The 21,304-nt window shown below is 41.9% G+C and overlaps 2 protein-coding genes across 4 annotated transcripts in view; both read right to left on the reverse strand.

Moving 5' to 3' along the window:
* The window catches only part of pkig (protein kinase (cAMP-dependent, catalytic) inhibitor gamma), a 21,433-nt gene extending 7,932 nt beyond the window's left edge, over positions 1-13,501 (reverse strand). The window contains exon 1 of one of the 2 annotated variants that reach the window (XM_070839448.1): positions 13,325-13,501. The gene's annotated coding sequence lies outside the window, so the exon portion shown is untranslated. The remainder of the gene's footprint in view (positions 1-13,324) is intronic. The other variant, XM_070839445.1, reaches the window with a different exon arrangement.
* A 2,670-nt stretch (positions 13,502-16,171) lies between these two features.
* Positions 16,172-20,658, reverse strand: ttpal (tocopherol (alpha) transfer protein-like). 2 transcript variants are annotated; one of them, XM_070839667.1, is made up of 6 exons: positions 20,650-20,658; positions 20,177-20,403; positions 19,361-19,604; positions 18,953-19,146; positions 18,566-18,676; positions 16,172-17,896 (listed from the first exon to the last, which is right to left on the reverse strand). In XM_070839667.1, the coding sequence occupies exons 2-6, from the start codon at positions 20,384-20,386 to the stop codon at positions 17,618-17,620; spliced, it is 1,038 nt and encodes a 345-aa protein (XP_070695768.1). In that variant the 5' UTR covers positions 20,387-20,403; positions 20,650-20,658; the 3' UTR covers positions 16,172-17,617. The 2 variants fall into 2 exon arrangements, with proteins under 2 accessions (XP_070695768.1, XP_070695767.1); XM_070839666.1 differs by lacking the exon at positions 20,650-20,658 and adding an exon at positions 20,515-20,636.
* Positions 20,659-21,304: the final 646 nt, after the last annotated feature.

A 21,304-nucleotide genomic window follows, 5' to 3' on the forward strand; every position in this document is an offset into this window, starting at 1 on the left:
AAGCTTACTATTAAGTCACAGTAGAAGTCTCAGTCTTCTCTGTCAGACATGTACAATTATCACCGATAACACTGGACGCTCAATGCAATTTTCGATCTCCTTTTCACTGAGTGCAGATACTGAGCAGGATCACTGCCACTCTCACATAATTGCCATCCTAAATGAGCGTACTGAGCTCCTGCGCCTGAAGGCATTATGAATCAGCCGAGGAACAGGAGATAAGAAGCCTGACCAAGGCTATTAGCATCAGCTGCTGTGGAAAAGTCTTGAGTGAACTAATGAATAAAACAAAAGGCCCGGGTGAGGTTACTTCTTCAGAAAGCTACAGCCAAATCAAAAATCAATCTAGCTCGGACAGATTATCTCGGCGGGCATGCAGAGGAGCAGCTCGAGTTGTGCTTCCTCCCTTCACAACTCGGAGCACTTCAGACATCAATTCCCAGCATTTGTCTCTTATGAGACATCAGTGATGGAGAAAAACATACATATGAAAGACTTCGCCACCAAAAAGAGTTGTCCATCATTTAAATGGCATCCACTCTCTGATGCTGACGGCTCATTGACTGACTAATTTTATGAGACAATTTCTTTTTTTTATTATTTAAAAAAAAAGAAAAGTGCCACATTGAAAGAAAAAGTCAGGGTATCAGGATAAAGCCCAGAGGCTCATTTCCATTGTGGTCCCTTTGGGGATGGGGGCGTGCAGGGGGGAGGGCAAGAACTACACGTCATCAGATTTACACATTATCAAAACAATAATACAATACACTCAGCAAGTTATTCACAGTATTAACAAACAACAATCACTACCTCAGTGCTTCTTTGGACAATGCCAGGCCCCGCTGTTCACTCCCAACTAATTAAAAACTCACACAATACATCACAGATGAATACATCAACATGTCAAGATTACTTCGCAGGCACTTCAGCAGATTATGTACCAGTCTATTAAAATACATAAACTATATTGCTGGCATGTTTTATTTCATTATTGATTCATCTGCAGATGAATCAGTTATGAATCAAATGGGCTTTTGTTTTTCCCAAAGCCCAAGGTGAAGACTGGAATGATTATTACTACTACTAAAGCCACTACTACTGCTACTGCACAGCTACTCGCAGCACATACACTACGAGGGGGGAAATGCGTGAATAGAATCATGTGCATAGGGTTGCAATTTATCAGTTAATCTTCAGATTATTCTCTCAGTGAAACGACTGATCTATAGAATATTTGCAAATGTGCCCATAGCAACTCCCCTGAACTCATGGAGACATTTCAAAATATCCAAAGATATTGAGTTTCATTGGCGAAAAATAGAAAATATTCACATCTGGAAAGCTGCAGCCAGTGTGTTTTTGCATTTTTGCTAAAAAGATCATTTAAATAATTACTCAATTAACAATTGACTGACAGATCTCTTTTAATAACTGACTTATTGTTTAATATGTGATGTGCAGTATTAAATTAAAAAGCAGGTTTATAAAACTGAAGAAGGAAGCATTCCAGTGTTGATGGCTTTTCGAAAGAGGTCGGATCATTCTTTGTTTTTCACCAAAAGTAACAATCGACTACCTGGCGGAGCAACTTCAGGCTGCGCTTGGCTTGTAGGGGATTAGAAGGTCAGAGATGCGGGGAGGTACTAGAGCAATATGAGCCTCGGTGGTCAGAAAAATCCATGAGAAACTTTACAGGCAGCCTGCGTAGTGAAGTGTCTGTTGTCTTGACTTTGTTCTCCAGGCGACCGGGATCAATGTGGCAGGTGAGCTGCTGATAAAGAATGACTGAATGAGCATCAGCATCACTTGTTGAGGTCAAAAGACGTTGATGTCTCTCATATAACCAACTTGAATAGTACTTCTTGAATAGTGCACAGCAAGCATGTCTGCTGACTCACTATTACTAGATGTCCCTCACAGTCATTGTGAAATAAAAGTCACATGACTAAAACCAACCCGGTCGCAACCTTGATTCAGTTAACAGCTGCTGTGCTGCTGAATTCTGCACTTATTGCAGACATGCTCAAACATTTAGGTTTGCCTTTTGCAGGTAATCAAAACTGTGATTGGAATAAAAGAAATGACGGTCACATTTTGTACAGCAGGCTTGTCATCATGTGAGAGTCTGAGGCAAACTGAGTTTTAATGGCCAAAAAAAAAAAAAAAAACACATGCAGTTCAACTGGAGAAAACTGCAGGATATCCAGCACTTGGATGTCAGTGATGAAGTGAGGGGAATTTCAGGCTTTTGTGGCTCCATACAACTGTGTTGCGCACACTCATATTCAATGTGCCTGTAAATAATGAGTCAGAGGAAGCATACTGATGGCTAACACAGAAAACAGGATCTTTGGGAAAACCGGAAAGAAAATGAAGCCGTGCTCCCCACATCCACTGAGAGGCCAGTGAGATATGAAAGGAACCACTTGACAGTAATGACTGTGATGCAAACTAATTGACACTGAGGAAGTACGCTTATTCACCTGCTTGGCCAGAGTTAAATGAGAAGATCGATAGCACTCTCACAGCTGTTCCTTCAATATGAGGCGATCACAGTTATCTTAGCTTAGTATAAAATCAGGAAGCAGGGTGAAAAGGCTAAGCTGGCTGTGTCAGAAGGTAACAAATCCACCTGGCAGCACCTCTAAAGCTCACTAATTGGCATGTTATCTCACTCATTTAGTCCGTACGAAGAGGGAACAGTAAAAAGTTGTGGTTTTAAGGAGCTTTATGTGCTGGTGCAACAAGGTCTTTCTCGTGTGTAATTTACTTAAAATAAATGCTGTGGTAAGTTTGCCGGGTTCGTGAGAGGTACACAAATACAGCAAATTTCTATTACTATGTCCTCAGTATGGCCATGTTGGTCTTGTGATGTTAATCAAACATCCAAAAAGAGACCGAAAATGACCACACGGAGAAGTAAAGAAAACAACTGCACAGTCTGACAAAATGCCCACAATGAGACTCAAAACAAATCCAAATGTCACATCGGGAATCTTTCTGTGTTGTTATGAGGGGTGGAGGGCCTTTTACATGTCCTTGTCCATTGTTCTGAGTGGTGACTGACTGAGTCCGAGCTACATTACGTCACATGACAGGGGACTATTTCACCTCACAGTGACGACACAACTCCAGGAACCAGCTCCTCGCTCTACGTGAAGAGAAAGATCTGAGAGAGTCGCCCATCTCTTCATCCAACTCTCGACAGGAAAGTGAATAAATCGATTTCACAAATAATTGAAACTAACACAAAGCAGTTCTTTTGGAAACAAAAAAGGAAACAGCATGGCCAAGCGACTCCACCCAAATGACCAAATCACGAGCCACTTTAGTGGAAAATCTTTCAAAACCACCAGTTATTTCACCAAACACAACCCACACAGATTACAGCGGCTGAAAAGTGATGCTGACACATGCTGAAAGAGGAGAATATTTCTATAGCATTTCTAATATGTGCAAGTTAAGTTCAACTAGGAACCCACTTGAACCCAACTGATTTTATTAATCTACTAAGTCGCCTCACCTGTTAAACAGATGGTGTAATAAGAGACAGACAATGCCTCTACAGACCACGTTCGCTTCGTCACTTAGCAACAGCTGGGTCAATCAATACCAGTCCTTGAGACGAGAGAGCCGGCGCATGATAATATTGCTATGCCTTCACACAACACAGAACCACAGCAAAGTAACAGGATCACATACAGGATCGGATATCCATGTTTGGAGGTAAGCAAAGCTCACATTACCGGGGGCATTAGATGTACAACACCATGTCCTCTGAGCAAGCGTCCCTGTGGCCCAAAAACTGCAAATAAGCCGAGATCGATCAATGCTTCACAGGCGGTGGAGACGAGTGGCCAGACTGCCAGACACATGAGACTGAGTCTACTGTAGCAGCTGCCTCCAGCTATAGGGAATCCCCTGGTTTGTGTTCGTCTGTGTGTGTGTGTGTGTGTGTGTGTATAATAGGACGGGTGTGACTGAGGCTGATCAACCACCCATGATTCATAACTGAGTCAGGAGCAGGTGTTTCTACTGGACTCCAGAATAAGACTGTGATCACAACCCCTGAATGGGAAAAAAAAAAAGTTCTCACATTTCCATTTGCGAATGGCGCCCCAACTGTTTGTTTGGAGGCTCATCGTTCTCGAGTCTCTTCGCAGGCACTGCTGCGACAAAAACAAATGTGTCAGGAGAAACAGATTTTGTTATGACTGGAAATCAAAAACCGACATGGATAGCATCGTATGTAATCTCCCACATCTCTCACTGTAAAAACAGTCAAAAGACTTATGATCCTTGAGACACCTCTGAACAGTTCCTTTCTTGTTTACTTAAAAAGCCACACTAATTTATGGCCGTGTACAGCAGCTCTAGCGGACATTGTAAGTTAAGGATGTGACGCGGCTATAATTCTTTTAAAAGGTGTTACGTCCAAGTTGAAAATATTTAGATGTTGGGGGACTCTGCAGTGTGTCTGGAAAAGTCCTGACGGGACAGATAAAAAAAAAGCAGCATTTCAGAAAAGTTCTTAAAGCTGGATGTGTTTTATGTCTGTCCTTGGCTAGTTATTCCATTGAGTTTACTCTGAAATGTCACCAGCTGTAAACCAGTACTTTGATCGTTTTGATTCCAGCCAATGATAGAAAGTTCGCAACAAGTCATTTTTTAAAGCAACAAATGCCAAATATGGTATTCTCTTCCAGCTCAAATAGGAACATTTGCTTCATTTCTCTGTTTGATTTCATCGTACATTAAATCTGTGGGCTTTAGTCTGTTGGCCGGACAAAACAAGCAGCAAATCAATTTGAAAAGCTCATCTTGTGCCCTGGGAAAACGTGATTATTCCCCATTTTCTGATATTTTTAGACTGAAGAATTAATCGAAGAGTCTAGAGAATTCATTGCAGATTGATCAATAATGAAGATAACCGTTAGCTGCAGCGTTTAATGTGAGATTAAGTCGCAACTTCTGTTGTGAAAAAGTGCTACATAAATACACCTTCCTATTCCTGTTTCAGGAGCTAAAAGAGATGAATAAAGTGGGCTTTTGGTAGAGCCATGTGGTGGCTGCACAGTAGAAATAATTAACTGATCAAATCATCAAATAGTCAAACGAGAAAAAAATTAATCTGCATATATTATGGTAAGTCTAGTAACCTTTACAGTAGGGATGAAAGGATTATTTTCATTGTCAGTTAATCTGTCTGTTATTTTCTTTTAATGGATCAGCTGTTTGGTCTATAAAAGGTTTCAGAAAATGGTGAAAAATGTTAATCCAATGTTTTGTTTTGTCCACAATCCAAAAATGTACAGTTTGCTGTCGTAGAGGAGTAAATAAACCATAATAATCACATTTAAGATGCTGGAATCTGAGACTTTAGTTTTTAATTCATTTAATTAATTGTTGCAGTTCCACTTTACAGTTATTCAATTGAGCACAAATGCTGAATATTCTCTGGTTTCAGCTCCTAAACTGTGGAGATCTGCTGATCTTCCTGTCTGACATCAGAGTAAAGTGAATATCTTTGTGTGACAGAGACAGAGGGACTCTTATTTATGCTCCCGATCAATCTGGAGCTCATGTCTCAATTAATCATATAAAATGTCAGAAAAATAGTAGAAAAATGTCCCATTAATGTTTTTTGGTTACAACTCATCTGCCCTGATTGTCTTTGTCTGGGCTGCAACTAAAGATCATTTTCATTAGCCTTTAATTATCTGCTGATTGCTTTCTCAATTCATTGATTAGTTGTTTGGTCCAAAATGTGTTAGAAAATTGTGGAAATTGCATGATCAGTGCAAAACCCACAGATAATCAGTTTAGTATAACAAAGAAAAACAGCAAATGAAACGCTACCATTGGCAGTTTTGATTGTTCAAACAGTTGCAGATTAATTTTCTGACAGTCGACTAATCAATTACAAGTCGTGTCCCCATGAGACCTCAGATTCACCGAGCTGATGGTTTCTATGACCACAGACGCTGCTGTGCTGTGGAGAACTGCTGTGCTGGTCGGCAATTTTCCTCCCACTGTCCGTTCTATCTATTCTAATTCTACTGCAAGGTTGCCCGGTTCTATTTCCGTCCGCACATTTAACAACACGAGATCTCAGCAGGAAGCAGGTGGTTTGTTTGCTGTGTTGTTTATGCCCTCTCTTTTCCCAGGCTCTCTGCGCACACACTGGAGGCTGAACAGGACCTCTGGGTTGCCGTGGAGGAGGAGGAGGATGACGATGACGATGACAACGCGAGGACGTGAAGGAGATGAGGGGACAGGAGGGGAGATGGTGAGGGAGGTATGGAGAAAAAAAAAAAAAGAGGGGGGTGGCGAGTGTGAGGATGAGGAGGGGAGGGAAAGCAGCTGAGGACAAGAGATGAAGAGAAAGAATGCATGCATGTTTATTGTGCTTTCTAAATAAGGAAATATCCCCCACTGGCTCCAGTGTTGTCATTACTTTTTCAAGAACCTGAGAAACATCATACATCCTCCTCCTCTGTGCTGCGGCGCACAACCATTTAAACAATCTGTAACAGAATACGTGATTTGGTTGTGGGCGACGTCTCTCTGCACCACCTGTTAGATGGATTTCACCCACAATTCCCTCAATTCTCCATCCTCCGTCTAATAAAATAAACACACAACAGAAGCCGCGGACTGCTCGCTTACAAAGCGAGAGATTTGATTACTCACACAACTGACACAACTACTCATAGTGCTGCATTTAAAAATCATTTGAAGCGCACGAGTCTCTCCTCTCACCTGTGCTGATGGCCGCAGCATGTCTGAGCTCTGCCAAGTAATTCCACTCAGCTGCACCATGGCACTTTTCTCCCACAAGTCTGGAAGGATGTGGGCGTCATGTGATTCGATTTGCTGAGTTGACGGGGATAAAAAGGCCCATGCGTAACTCTCCCCAAGAGCAAACACACTCACAAAAAAGAAAACTGCACAATCGCTGCACTTTCCCGAAGACCTAGATAATGAAACCATCGTTCATGTTGGTATACAGGACACAGCTTTTTTTCTCTAATGTGCAGGACACCAAACGTACTGCGATGCTAATGCCAGTGGAGGAGAAGCAGTCAGATCCTTTACTTAAGTAAAAGTACTGATAATAAAGTACCAATGTGAAAATACTAAAACAAATCCTACTTAAGGTAAAATACAGAAGTATTATCAGCAGAATGTGCTTGAAATATCAAAGTAAAAGACTTCTGTCACTGTTATCAGATATCATACAAACACTGGAAGCACAGCTTGGTTTAACTACATTATATTTTAGGGCTGCAATTAACAATTATTCTCATTACTGTTATTTTTTTCAATTCGTTTAGTCTATCAAACCACTAGACAATAGTAAAAAAAAAAATGCAGATTGTACAAGACAATGTTTTTAAGCTGCTTGTTTCATTCAAACAGTCCAAAACCTAAAGATAAAGTTTACTACCCCATATGACAGAGAAAGGCATCAAAACATCATACTGAGAGACACAGTGACTTATATCATTAAAATATAATAGTTGATAGCTGACTTATTGATTAATAGTTGGTTCCCAATTCAGGGGTAGTAAAAAAAGGAACTATAGCTGTCAAATAAATGTAGTGGGGAACAATACAACACCTTCCTGTGAAATTTCATGGAATAGATGTATTAAGTGTCATTAAATGAAAAAAGTAGTTGTAGCTAAAATGTACAGTAGTTAAAGAAAAGTACAGTACTTAAGTAAAAGTACTTAGTTATATTCCACTATGGGCTGCAGAGCTTTAATTTGAGAAGCTACAACAACTTCAGTCCCCATCTGTTGACCGTTCAGTCATCCTGCAGCATTTACCTACAGATCAATACACAATAACAATCTATTTCTCTTATTAAGACTTATTTAAACATTGTCATGAATGGTTTTCCACTAGCAGCAGAGAGGGAAATGCGATGCACTTTTAATATATGGCTGTCAAGTGACTTTTAATGACTGTCTACTTCCTGTGAGCAGCCCCCTTGTCAACACAGCTCATTGTTTCTCCTCCTCTGGGATCTGGATGAAAACCTTTGCAAAACAATCAAATAAGCAAACTGAGGCCGAGAATTCCCAAAGTGGATCAAATCAAAGCCTAAAGCAGATCACAGGCCTGTGATTCCCTGTCAAACTGTGAAGGTCATGTTGTTCCCTTTACCCTCGAGCATTTTTCTGTCTGATCACTTCACATGGAATTTAAAACAGGGCCACTCCACCTAAAATAATTAAAGCTCATTTTCATTTTTCATGACGAGAGATTCTCATCAAATCACCTTTCACTGACTTGCTGGGCCGAAAGAAAAAGAAAAAAAAAAGGACATTTATTTTACTTCCAAACCAATTCACACGGATGACAAGCCATTTACATAATAAGGCTTGATTCAAAATTCTCACACCGAATAGATTCAGAGACGAGTGTATTCGACGCCTCAGCTCTAGCTGTGGTTTTCTATGCTGCTGCTGTGTAGCTGAAGTCAAAGGGTGTAACTCGGCTCCATTAAATCAACTGGCCTAATGCTGAAAAACAGATGTGTTGCCACTTCGAAGAGCAACCTCGCCAAACAGCATAATTTATCAGGAAGAGGGAATACAAAAGGAAATAGATTTGGGTCTCATAAATGTAGTTACGATAAAAAATGGTCTAACGGATATGTAACGTCCATCCATTTTCCACAGCCACTTAGTGCGTGCAGGGTTGCAGCCTGCCCCTCCACTCCGGTTGACTACAGTCTATAATAAGGCTTTGGACCGAGCCATTCACTTGACTGGGCCAGTACACTCCTTCCTGTGCCAATTTTCAGCCGGAAAACAAAATCGGGCAAACGTTTAAATGATACCACACCCAAAATCTATATTTTGCGTATGATACACTCGCTCCCTAAGGGGAATGCAGTAATAGCTTGAACCCTTGCAGAGGCTGTGGTCAGTTTGTATTCACGGTGGTTGCAGCATATTACAATGGTGACCCACTTTCACGGCGCACAAAAGGTCAGATCCAAAGAAACTTCTCAGCCTGTTCCTGGAGAACAGCCGTCTTTTCTGTGGTCTGTCGGCATGCTCAGCGCATCCCAAAACACTATTTTTGCTCACATGTGGATACAAATGCTGTGTCTATGTCAATCCTTATGCATGACGCTCTTCCATTGGTCAGACTGTTTCTATCTTCATGAACCTACTCACAAGCTTGAGTGCATCTTTGAGACAAACAAGTTTTTCATACAGTTATCTGCAACAGTTAATCTGTCAATCTAAAAATCTATGCGGCAGAAGAATAGAAATATGTTTTATTTATGAAGCAGTGTGTACACATGATTGTATTTCATGAATCTCAGTCATTTTGGAGCTGGGCAAACATGCCTTCACAACACCCTCACAGTTTTTACAATATTAATCAAACTGTTCCGAAATACATCCATCAGGGCTGAAATATTGTAAAATTAATTATCACTGGTTTTAGTGCATGCCTTCTCTCTTGCTTAACCTCACTCGGTCCCCGCTTCAGCAAGTTGAGTAGCTAATGTTAGCATGGAGACAGCAGGCAGAGCTCTGCAGGCAAGCAGCCCAGTTCACGGCTCGCTGTGGCTGCTCCGCCTCAGGTTGGCTGGAAGAAAGGTGCACCTTTATGGCTGATCAAAATAAAACTAAAACTGCGCCCACCGTAAAATGATGCTCACATTAACAGAGGTTGTTGGCGGTGTTGTTACCGTCAGTTTGTGTCACCACAACATATAACCGGAAGGCTGAACACCTCTAGCCATAAAAAAAAGGCATAGGCCGGCCTTTAATTACCTGTTCTCATAGCAATACTTCAGCCTGTTCCACCACTCGTCAGACTGTCACTGATAATTAATAGAGCGTCAAAGGAGTGCAGTTTTACCAGCTGTGCCACATCTGCACATCTCACCAAGCAACGCCAGAGCAGCCATCATTACACACAGCCGATAGCCACCACTGTAGCCGATTCTACAGTTTACTATCATTGCATTAAATGTACCTGTGAACCATCACGACAGTCTTTACAAAGTACTTCACAATAAAGGATAAAATGAAACTAACAAAATGACAGAATGACAAAACTGCTTACAAAATAAATTCTAATTTGGCTTATATGTGCCTCACTGATATTTTACCACAACTACACATCACTGTGTACACTGCAATATTATTAGACCATCAGTGAAACAAACTAAACAGACAATTTGTTCCATTATTTCATCTCTCAACTCATATTTCATCTCCATCTAGCCATAACACTGATTCTTTTACAAATCAAAATGTGCAAAATTGGCATATCATGGTTTTTGTGCATACATATGGATCATACATCTGACCCCAGGCTGCACAGATAAACTAAATTCACCCTCGACTGAAAACAATACGAGAAATGGAGCCCTGACATCACGAGATGAGAAGAAATATTTGAGTAAATAATGATGTCATTCTCATATCCCGAGACTCTGGCAGTGGTCTGGCCTTTCTTTGTGCATCAGAAAGCCTTTTCTGTCTGGAACATGAGACAGTAAGGGCCGGGGTGATGGTACTCATTTCTCATTTTCTCCTCGTGGGGGAAGTCAGGGATCTAAAAACAGAGGAGCTTAAGTCCTCCGCATCACAGGGCAAAGAATGTGGCAGGAGGTCAACGCAGTTGAACTGACAAATCCCTGTCCACAAAATATACACATTAAACCCATGATTACACAGAGGGACGCATGCAAAAATAGACCGTGAGCAGTGTGTTCGCATAGCACCAAAACCCTGCTGCACTGTGACGGGCTGTTGTTTTCTGATCCCTCTTATCTTAAACATGGGAAGGCCACACATAGTGGACATAATCTCAAAGAAATCTAGAAGGGACTTGAACCAATTCTGAGAATAGATTGCTATTTTTATCTGAAGCTAGTAATGTCCCGTCCTGGTTGCAGAAAAGCTCTGAATCCAGCTGCTTCCGATTCCCATTAGAAGCCGAGTATTCTCAAACTAGGAATGCCATTATCCACAGTATGTTTACCACGACGACTGGAGGAGAGCTCATTTAACCTCCAGCCGGACTACAAGTAGAGAACAGAGAAAGCTGTCTGACAGGAAAGAAAATCTGATGACCACTTACAGAAAAACAACTGACACAAACAAGAGCGCAGAAAGTGTCCCACCCCCGCTGTGTATACTTAATGCAGCCTCTCAGCACAGGGATATAGGGGTCCAAATGTTCTCAGGGTAATCATGTTATTCTTGGCAGCCCTCAGCAGCAGCAGATATGATTTCTATTTACTGAAGGAGTTGGAGGAGGAGAACAGCGTTGGTAAGAGTGTTGGTCATGCAGCACTGCAGATAATCACAACTGTGCTGGCATGACCTGATTATTCACGATCTAGCCGCTATCTGAATAACCGGTGTCACAGATTAGAAGAGGCACAACGCACAAAAGGCCCACGAGGACAAGCCTTCCTAATGGCCAAAACATTAGCACATGTAATCTTAGTGCTAAGTGTCGGTCTTCTGCTCTCTGCAGCCTTGTTGGGATTCAGTGAATGTGTCTGAAATAAAGGAGAGGAGGTTCTGTACAAGGTCAGCGGGGCATGTCTCTCTAGTGGCTGAGGTTCTCTTATCTCAGATCTCTCTTCTGGCTGCTCTCCATCTCCCCTTGGCCATTCTGAAGGATAACCATGTTTGGTTAGCTGATACAAAGAGAAGCAGAGGAGAGCTACTCCAAAGAAGGCCATATCTGACATCAGAGAGTAAAGACTCTTCATCCTCTTCGACATGGAATTTTGCCACCAATAGGAAGAAAAAAAAAAAAAAAAAAAAAGCTAGACCCTCTTGTTAAAATAAGCGACCTTGAGGTGGGTTTGTTTTTGTCTAGCATGTTACTCAAGCTGTGGCGATCCTTAGAAATATTATGCAACTACTTTGATAAATGTTATGATCATTTTTTAAGCAAAAATGCCATAAAAATCAGAGTTCCAACATCTAAACTGTGAGGATTTGCTGGTTTTCTTTGTCTTAGTCTCAATGCAATTTGATGTCATTAGGAAATTGTGATGGCCATTTTGTCACCGTTTGCTGGCATTTTTAAAACAAAAGATTAAAGAAAATCATCAATATATTACCCCAGCTTTACGGTTTTGTGTTATATTTTTGCCCAGGAACTAGAATCACACAGATGCCCGCTTCTCTGTCCAACATATGTGATTTAAAGTGTCACCACTGATGTGCAACACTTCCCCTGACCCATGAAATGCCAAATCGGTACATCTCGCACCGTGTTTCGTCAAGCTTGTGGCTGTCAAGACATGCTACAGACCTGCTCCGTTTACCGACACTGGTCTGAAATAAGGCTGGTTGATACACAGACTGCAACACTGGCAAGTCGAGCTACATCAATCAGAACTGTTGGTGCATTAATAACATGTTAACTGTGCACCAAAAGAACACTGTTTTGGTTCCAGTCGGCAGTGAAGCTAACCACCACGGGCAGGCGAGGAGCCAGTATTTATCTTCACCAGGGCCCATGCCCAGTAACGCTGGCCCTTACCCAGCAACACTCATGCAAAGTGGGGGGTCCCAGGCTGCTCCCCACCAGCCTCCTGCTGCTGAATCTCTGAGCACCGTCTCCATCCAGCCCTGTCACTGTACCAGATTCACCTCCAGGAAAAATAACTGCACTGACATGCTCCTTCTTCTCTCAGCAGCCAGGTTACTGCATGAAAACCTCTGCTGTCATCGCTGCCTCCTTATCTTATCCTGTTAGGAAATAGAAGTTGATTTGTGTTTACAGGGAAGAGAGAGGAGAGGGGGGGGGGGGGTGGCTGGGTGCATTGACAGAGCACAAAAAAAAAAAAAAGCACAGTGGATGAGAGGAGGAGATGAGAGCTTTCAAAAGCCATCCAGGCTGTCATTAGCTACCCTGAATGCAGCACAGTGTGTGGGAAGGACGTGCATGCCAGTCCTTTAAACTGTGCACACACACACAATGCATACAAGGCGGCTGGCATCACATAATGGACACACTTGAGCGCCATTCGAGGGAAAAAATGTGAATATCATTGACTCGCATACTGTAATTGAGCAGAAAGAGGACGTTAATGCCGGCGGTGTGTCTCACTCATTGTGTCCGGGGGACTCTCTCCGTGCCGGGCTGTATTGTCTGCCGCCGCCGCCGCTGCTCGCTGCGCTTCTCTCACACAAAAAATGCCTCAATAAAACCACGTAGAAAGCTTCGCTTCGTGACTCTGCAAACTACAACCGCCCCACCACCTCTTTCAGCATCCAAATCCACAGCAAAACCCGCCGCACACATCGCCACTAACCTTGGGGTGGTCGCCTCCTGATATCCACTTGTTACAATGGAAATTTAACACCATGGATCCCCGGTTAAGTTTCCTGGCAGTCGGACAAAAACGCAGCACGCCGAAACTGGAGCAGGCTGGTGTGGAGGTGGTGGAGGTGGTGGTGGAGGGGGGAGACTGTGGAGAAGAAGTCTGTGTGAGAAGAGGCTGGGTGGGTTTTATTTTTTCCCCCGCTGGGTACCGACGGAAAACAACGAGAAAAAGGTTGTCTCTTCAAACAGCTGTTTTTCCAAAATGGAGTTAGCCGTGTGGGAGCCAATCAGAGCGCGGCTGTGGAGGCTCCCACTCCTCCGTGGGCTGGAGCCAACGCCACACTGCACTCTCAAGATCAAACACTTACAGATTATATATCTGTTTTTATTTTTTATTTTTTCTTCCCTTCTTCTCCTCTGGGATGATTCACTGTAGCTCTTCTAACACGCCAGCTTTATTTAGACGCACATCAAACGCAGCAGACACCCCCAGCTGATGAGATTTCCTCTCAGGGAACCCCGAGATGTTTCTAAATGTTGGTGTTAAAGTGGGATTGTTCATCTGTTTACACTGCGCATGGAGGGAGCATCGGTGATGGAGTACAGGAGGACAACCAAACAGGCACATTTCTATTTGCACCACACTAAAGTGAGGGGGTCTGACTCAAACCAGAGAGGCCAACATAGCTGGTGTGGGCCAAGCTCCCCAAAAAAAAGCTGATGCCTACATTTCCCACAATCCAACTTGACCACTGGGATTGAGAGTGTCTGGGGGGCAAGGAGGGAAATACCATTTTCTATGCAGAGGGGTAATAGAGGGCACATTGTATTATCTACCACAGGGGCATCCTTTTTCCAACATGGGGATTCCAGCGAGCCTGATTACATCCAAGCCACAAATATATAAGCATCAAGAAATAAATGTTTGAAAAACCCACACAGCTATTTCACATTGAAGCACCGTTCTGAGGGCCTTTTCCAAATGTTAGGATGATTTTCTAACAATCCTGGGGGGTAAAATAAACTGTTCACTGCACAACCATGATGACTTTTTCCATATTTCTCAAGCTTTCACTGTATTATTTGTGCAGGTAGCAGGAGATCGGGTATGTCCTCGCTCTTTTTTGCACAACTCAAGAAAAATAAGACTCATTTCGTATGCAAATATAAAACTATTTAAGTAACATCTATATAGACAAGTTGGAAAACAGGTTAGAAATGCAGCAAGCGGACTGTTTTGTTCATTCAGGTGGTTCAGAAACGTCATTTGAGAATCCTGGTAATACTTTCAGAACATCTCTGAGAGTCTTTGACTCAGATGTAATGATAATACACTGGGCCGAATGCTTAAGACGCCCCTTTTAACACCCACAACTCCAGTTTTGTTAAAAATGGAGATAGCCCAGATGACATCACTATGACATCACCAGGGTTATTTTCTCATACTTTGGAGAGCTCCCTCTAGCGCCACAGAGGACACAGCTCAGCGGCTGAATAGTCCTCCTGGGGATGAGTAAACTGAACTTGAACACCGAACTGAACCGAAATCAGTGGAGTGCTCCTTTTATTGATCTGCTGTGTTTCTTTTTGTTTTCTTGTGAACTCATCTTACATGAGTGTACAGCGTAAAAATAAAATGAATGTCATGGCAACAGAGAACTAACAATATCCAACAGTGTAGGCTGTGTGAAGTTGAAATAAAGTCAAAATCTCTTGAAAGAAACAGAACAAATTGGTGAGATCAATGTAAATGTTGCAGATGAAAACAGTCCAATATCAAAGCAGCAGGCTCTCATTCCAGTCCCACAGAAATCCTGACTGTAACGCAGGGCTCTGCCTTCTATGAAATGGATATATTTCCATATTTTCTATTTGAGGTCTTTTCTCTTTGGTAGCCCTGCAACACAGTGAACCACTTCACTGAAATCCACTATAGTCACCTGATCCCTGAGCCCCATGTTCACCACTACTGACCTAATTAAAATTTAAAGGGACATGTCTCACCACACAGGGTTTTCCAAATGTTTACACGTTACACGTATGCTGTACATACGCAGCGCAGAGCGGTTTAATTTAGAAAAAAAGAAATCTTACAAGCTACATAAACATAAAATGATTCCTTTTTAATATTTCTGCAATTATATTTATGAATGTGCTGCACCTATGATTATAATCTTGAGGGGCATGAACTTTTCTTAAGTACTAACATTTTATTTTACAATTCTACTCCACTGTGTTTGAGAGGGAAACATTGTGCCGCACTACATTTATCTGCTCCATACAAGAGGAGATTTAAAGTGTAAATCAGGGGATCGGTTTATAAAATATGATACCGTTACAGATAAAACTAGCCAAGAGTAATGTAAATTCATAAATGATGTTAATGATGATTTAATGTTGCTCCACCTTCGCTGGCTTTATGGGGTACACTTAGCTAAAACTAAAGCGCTCTTACACACAAGTCCAGCAATAAATTCTACCTTAATAAAGGTTACGTTTCAACTAAACCTGAACACTGTACCTGTCATGGGGGTAAAATGGTAGGATCTGTGTTAGACTGGGCGTTCGCATGTCTGATGTGCTTTTACTTAAGTACATTTCTGAATGCAGAGTATTTGACACTGAGGTATTTCTGGGTAAGTAAAGTTCTGAATGCTTCTCCTGACACTGTATTTCTGATGTTTTTGGGGACTCATGAGCCCAAATTGGGAAACGCTGTTCGTGTCAGTTGCAATTATGTTGTGAAAAGAACCACAACTTCCCCAGAGCCTTCTGCATGCCTCCACCCCGTCAACAACAGCATCCACAGCACAAACAAGACACAAATAGCACTTCCTCTGTTTGAGTTGTACTTTACTGTCACTAGCAATGATAAATACCCTGCAACACAATATAGCTTACAGTCACAGACATGCTTGAAACAAAAATATAAAAGTTAGCTTTAGGCTAACACAAGAACACGAATCCAGCTTTATTGCACATTTCTGTACATGGCCTGGTGTAAAACTTGGCAAAACAGATTGACTGAGCCGACTGAATGTTCTCTTCTTCATGTGACTTCAGTGATCTGTAATGGCCTTGAATTAAGACTGTGTGATTAAACACAGGCAAACAGGTCAAACAAGGTTTAAAAATGAAAAATAAAAACATAAGGCAGATTATCTGAAGTTAGAAAAATAATCCTATCATAAGATTCAAGGCAGAAAAAAAAAAAAAAAAAAACATTGACTAAACAAAGGCCCTGAAGCAAAAACATTTACTGGTAAATCTATCAACATTATTCTTCTTATTCTATTCCATTTCCACTTACTGGCAATGAAATATATCCACTCTATGTATGATAAGCTCTGATGAGAATGCACATGAATATTGCTTTGGTATACACAAATCCAACATGATTTATGATACATAGGAAAAATCTACTGATTAATAACAGTTTAAGGCAATGTATTAGATGGCTGCATACACAAAAACTGTCTCCTTTTTTCTTTGAATTGTGGGGCTGTGTAGCCATGCACTCAGAGCACTAATGGACAGTATATGACCTACTGCCGCTATGCAGATACTAAACAAACTGAAGAAATGTGATTTTAGGATAGGATAGGTTTACATTTTTCTATGTCTGTCTTAAAACAATACTGGTATGCTCATATGTACATTGAAACAGTTTTTGTTGTAGTAATTCCTCTCGTCCTTACTGGTTCTAATGGAAGAGACGGGGACAAAACCACAATCTTTGTTCAAGGCAAAAACGTATTTTAAAGTTTAGCTGAAAAAGAATTCATGTTTTCTGTGTGAAATTCCCTCTTTGTGTGTCTGACCCACTTGACTCATCTAACTAGTGCTGCTGACGCCTCATTTAAGGAGTGTGGATTCTGTCTGCCCACCTCTTCCATTTGAACAGGAGGAATGACTGCATCGAGCAAAATGTACACACGAACATATCAAATGTACTTGTCGGCACCTGACTATTGAAAAAATGTGAACCTTTTATTTAAATACCAGAAGTAAGAATTTATAGGGGCCAGCCACTAAAGGCTAAACGTGCATTGGCACATGTCAGAAGCCTCTCTGCAGGAGCCTGCAGCTGCCTTGGAACCACGGTTGACGTTTGGCTACGTGTAAACTAGAAAAGACTATCCATCTATAGTAGTGCTGCTTAGTTAGTAAAATAAATCATGTATAATATTGGCAACTTGCCCTGTAAAAGTCTACACACATGTTTCAAATGAAACAGAGAATGTCCTCTCAGTGATGGGAGTGTATGCACCTACAGTGTGCATCAGTAACAGTAGTAAAGTTGCGAGCGCAGCCCCCTGAAGGTGTCGTCGTCCTGCCCGCCGGCCTGCTCTCCTTCGAACAGCATGGAGTCTGGGAGCACCACGCCCTCTAGTGGATCCGGCTGGCAGAACTCCACTATAAATTCCTCCTCACAGTCCAGCAGCAGTCTCGACCATGCGCGCATGTCCAGTTGGCCCGCCGTGCCGCCGTACTCCTCCGGCAGAACCGACCGAGGGATGTTCCGGTGCAGAGAGCGCAGGTCTGAGCCGTGGAGGATGTACTGTGTGAGGGGGCAGCACAGATCATCATTTTAAACGGTTAAAATCAATGTGGTGTAAAAAAATGTGTAACTGATAGTAATGAAGCCACAACGAATTCTCACTTAACTGTGCAGTTTCCCTGAATCTTACGGAGCATTACAGCTTCTTTGAGCTCATTGTTCTGGCTTTAAAGACCATAACATCACTCTTTTGGTTCATTCTCACAGCAAAGTTTTCAGGCACAGCAGGCAGCTGCTTTTAGTAGTGAAGCTCTAAGTGGATATTTGTCTCAGGAGTTGGTGGAGTGCAACCCAGAGTGAATACTGCACTTACATTCATCAGTTCGCCTGGCACACGAGTCTAAATTAGTCTAACTAAGTCTGACTAAGCCACTGTATGTTATATTAACTTAAAAGGACAGCTTGTTTCTGTTGCCAAAATCAGTTATTTCAGATTTAAATGACCACAAAGCAAATGTGGTTTTGGCAAACACAGGGTTGTGTTTTAGTGGTCTGAGGTCGTTGCAGGCCTCTGCAAAGAAAATGCTTGGCCTTTCATTTTCATGGGTGAAAATGGAGAAAAAAAGATTATTTTGGAGCAGAGGCTGTGGAGAAAAGGGAGGCATGCAATTAAAAATAGCCCTTTGTTTAAAACAAAAGACTCGGAGACAATTCAAGGACAATAGTTACCCTCTCTGCCATCTTCTCCTTCAGGAAGGGCTTAATTATAGCAAAGATGCCTTTGAAAATCCTGGGCTCGTTAATTATGTTAACAGCCTTGATTCTGATTGGAAACCCATCCTGTGAATTAGAGGAGAAACTGCATTCAGAAAAGTCACAGCTGGCCAAACATTTCATGTGTTTGTGCTCTTATGCAAATATCACACCTTCTGAAGCCACGATAAAGCTCAACAGGCAGCGCTGCTGTTATACTCTTACTGACTGCTGTGTCATTACAAAATAAAATCACATTTTGGGTAAATACTGCATTCATATATCTATTCCAGGGGAAAAAACTACATTGATTTCACTTTCAAATGTAAGTGTCATCAGATCATAGGATTTTAGATTTCTCACCTGGAGGATGCTCACAACTTTTTTGGCAAGAAATGGGCCTGGATTGGATGCCTGTGACATGCCCACTCCGGTGTAGTCAGCTAAGATGACAATACCGTTCACCTGAGTTTCCTCTGGCTGGATGAGCTTCTCCAGGGTCAGATAAATGGCCCTCACATTGTCAACAAACGGATAATCATTTGGCTTCCATTTTCCTACGAAAGGAGATTGAGGTGAGTAATCCTACATCAAGAGTAATGCCCATACTGGAGGAATCATCAGTGAGTGACTGAGACATTTGGAAAAAAATAAATAAATCACACCGAGTTTGAAATCTACTGAATAACGCGACAGGTAAATGGAAAACAGTAATTATAGAATGGTCAGTTCATTGCTGAGTTCTTCACTGAGAATGAGGCAGACACCAACCTGGCCGGAGACAGAGGATGTATCTTCCGCTGGGGTCCGGCTGTGGCAGGACCGTGAGAAAGCCCAGGTCCAGGACGTGTTTCACCGTGGATGGCTTCAGGTCCTGGAACACCTCTGGCCAAGCCTTACGGCCTGCGTGGTAATTGAGCAGCAGCTGCAGGGCCCGGTCATAGTCAAACTTCCTGGCCCGCAGGAAGCGCAGGAGAAAGGAGTCGTCCAGCCTCGTCCTGAGGTTGGGCTGATCCTGCGGAGTCAGGTGAAAAGATATGAGCTCATCAGATAGAATAAGAAGTAAGATTCAGCTACACTTGGAAAACAAAGCATGACTTAAACAAAATAAAGCTGCCAAAAACTAAGGTGCACAGTTAATTCACAAAATTGTTTGGCCTTTTCTGGAAAAAAAAACAAAATAGAAACTATAACCACCTTAACTTTAAACGCACCTTGTGGTTGTCTACAGTTATTGTTGTACTGTGTGCTGGTGATTAAAATAATAATACTACACTAATAATAATAATTACTTTTATTCTCTTTTGATTGTATAAATGCATACACCATGTAATTATCTTACTTACATGGTTGGCTTTTGTAAATCAGTATATTAGTCGTACTTCCAAAATTCACAGCTGTACAAGAACATCATGTTTATGATTTAAATATATAATGAAATGTGTATATTAGTCACACACGCTGACAGTTTGGGGGTCTTTTAATTTTTGTTTTCTGCAAAACTCTCCTGTACTCCTTTAAATGTTACACAGGGATGAGTTTTATATCATGTCAATAGGGGCTAATTAAAACAACAGGTAGGAGAACCTTCAGTATCATGTCCCTCAGTGCTTGAACATCCCGGAGACGCCACTCTGGTTTCTCCTGGAGCTCCTCCCGCGCCTTGGCCACCAGCTCTGGGGTCAGGGTGCAGGAGTACATGGGAGGAGGGGGTCCGGGGAACCAGCTGTGTCCTGCAGCTGCTGAGGGGTCCGCTGGAGGAGACCTGAGATCGATGGACTCATGCTGATCATCCATGGACTGACTGGGTGAAGCTGGTGAAACAACACACAAAACTAAATGAAAGACTCGGTGCTTGGGCTCTCACCTCAGCTTCAGGCAGAGCTGCGACAGAGCTAAAATCAGAATAATGACTGAATACCAACCCGAAATGCGTTTAACATTAACCGTCTAGATCACACATAGATGTCTTTTATAAGCATCCATTGGCAACTGATAAAATGTCATCAGAAAAACAGCTGTGACGACCCAAAACCCTAGTGTCAAAAATCACCACCGACCTGTCAGGAAAATCCTGTTTCCGGGTAGCGAAAGAGCGCTCTCTCATTGGCTCATACGCAACACGTGATGCTGACGTACCTTAGCGTTCGAGTCGCACGTCCGATGTTTTGATGGCTGTGCTGCCTTCAAGGTCCCTCGCAAAATAGCTAACTGTGAAATGTCGCGCAAAAAAGAATCTTGTTATAATAAAGCATGGTTGTCATGAGTGTTGTTCGTCTCTATTCTTTTCATTAACAACCTTCTCTACAAAAGTTTATCGTCACAAATTTTACTTGGTAAACATCCACTACATTTTTGCAACTATGTAGCTTTTCATACGACTTCAGCGTACCTGAACCTCCCATCTTGTAAACTAATGTAAATACAAATATCATTCTCCTTCTTGCTATAATGTGTACTGCTATTATCTTAAGGCGTTAGCTCCATACTTCCCACAGCTCATGATGGCAATTACAATAAAAAATAGAGCTTGTGTTTTTATTGTTTAGATTTGTCTGTCCTTATAATTTCTGAATATTTTCTTATTTCATTCATCAATTAAAGTGCATGTGCAAGAGGGTGGATTCATGTGGCCTAAATTTCTGCTTCACATTTTTTGTGGGTTAATCAGATTTATCAATGACACTTGAGTGCGGTAGATGGCAGAGTTTGCCT

This window comes from Pempheris klunzingeri, chromosome 11 (assembly GCF_042242105.1).
Source record: "Pempheris klunzingeri isolate RE-2024b chromosome 11, fPemKlu1.hap1, whole genome shotgun sequence".
Taxonomy (NCBI): domain Eukaryota; kingdom Metazoa; phylum Chordata; class Actinopteri; order Acropomatiformes; family Pempheridae; genus Pempheris; species Pempheris klunzingeri.

Coding starts and splice junctions, on each gene's coding strand:
- ttpal (XM_070839667.1), bottom strand. CDS start 20,386: ATGGATGATCAGCATGAGTCCATCGATCTCAGGTCTCCTCCAGCGGAC. Junction 19,605..20,176: donor TGAGGGACATGATACTGAAG/GTTCTCCTACCT, acceptor CTGACTCCGCAG/GATCAGCCCAACCTCAGGAC. Junction 19,147..19,360: donor CATCCTCTGTCTCCGGCCAG/GTTGGTGTCTGC, acceptor CTCCTTTCGTAG/GAAAATGGAAGCCAAATGAT.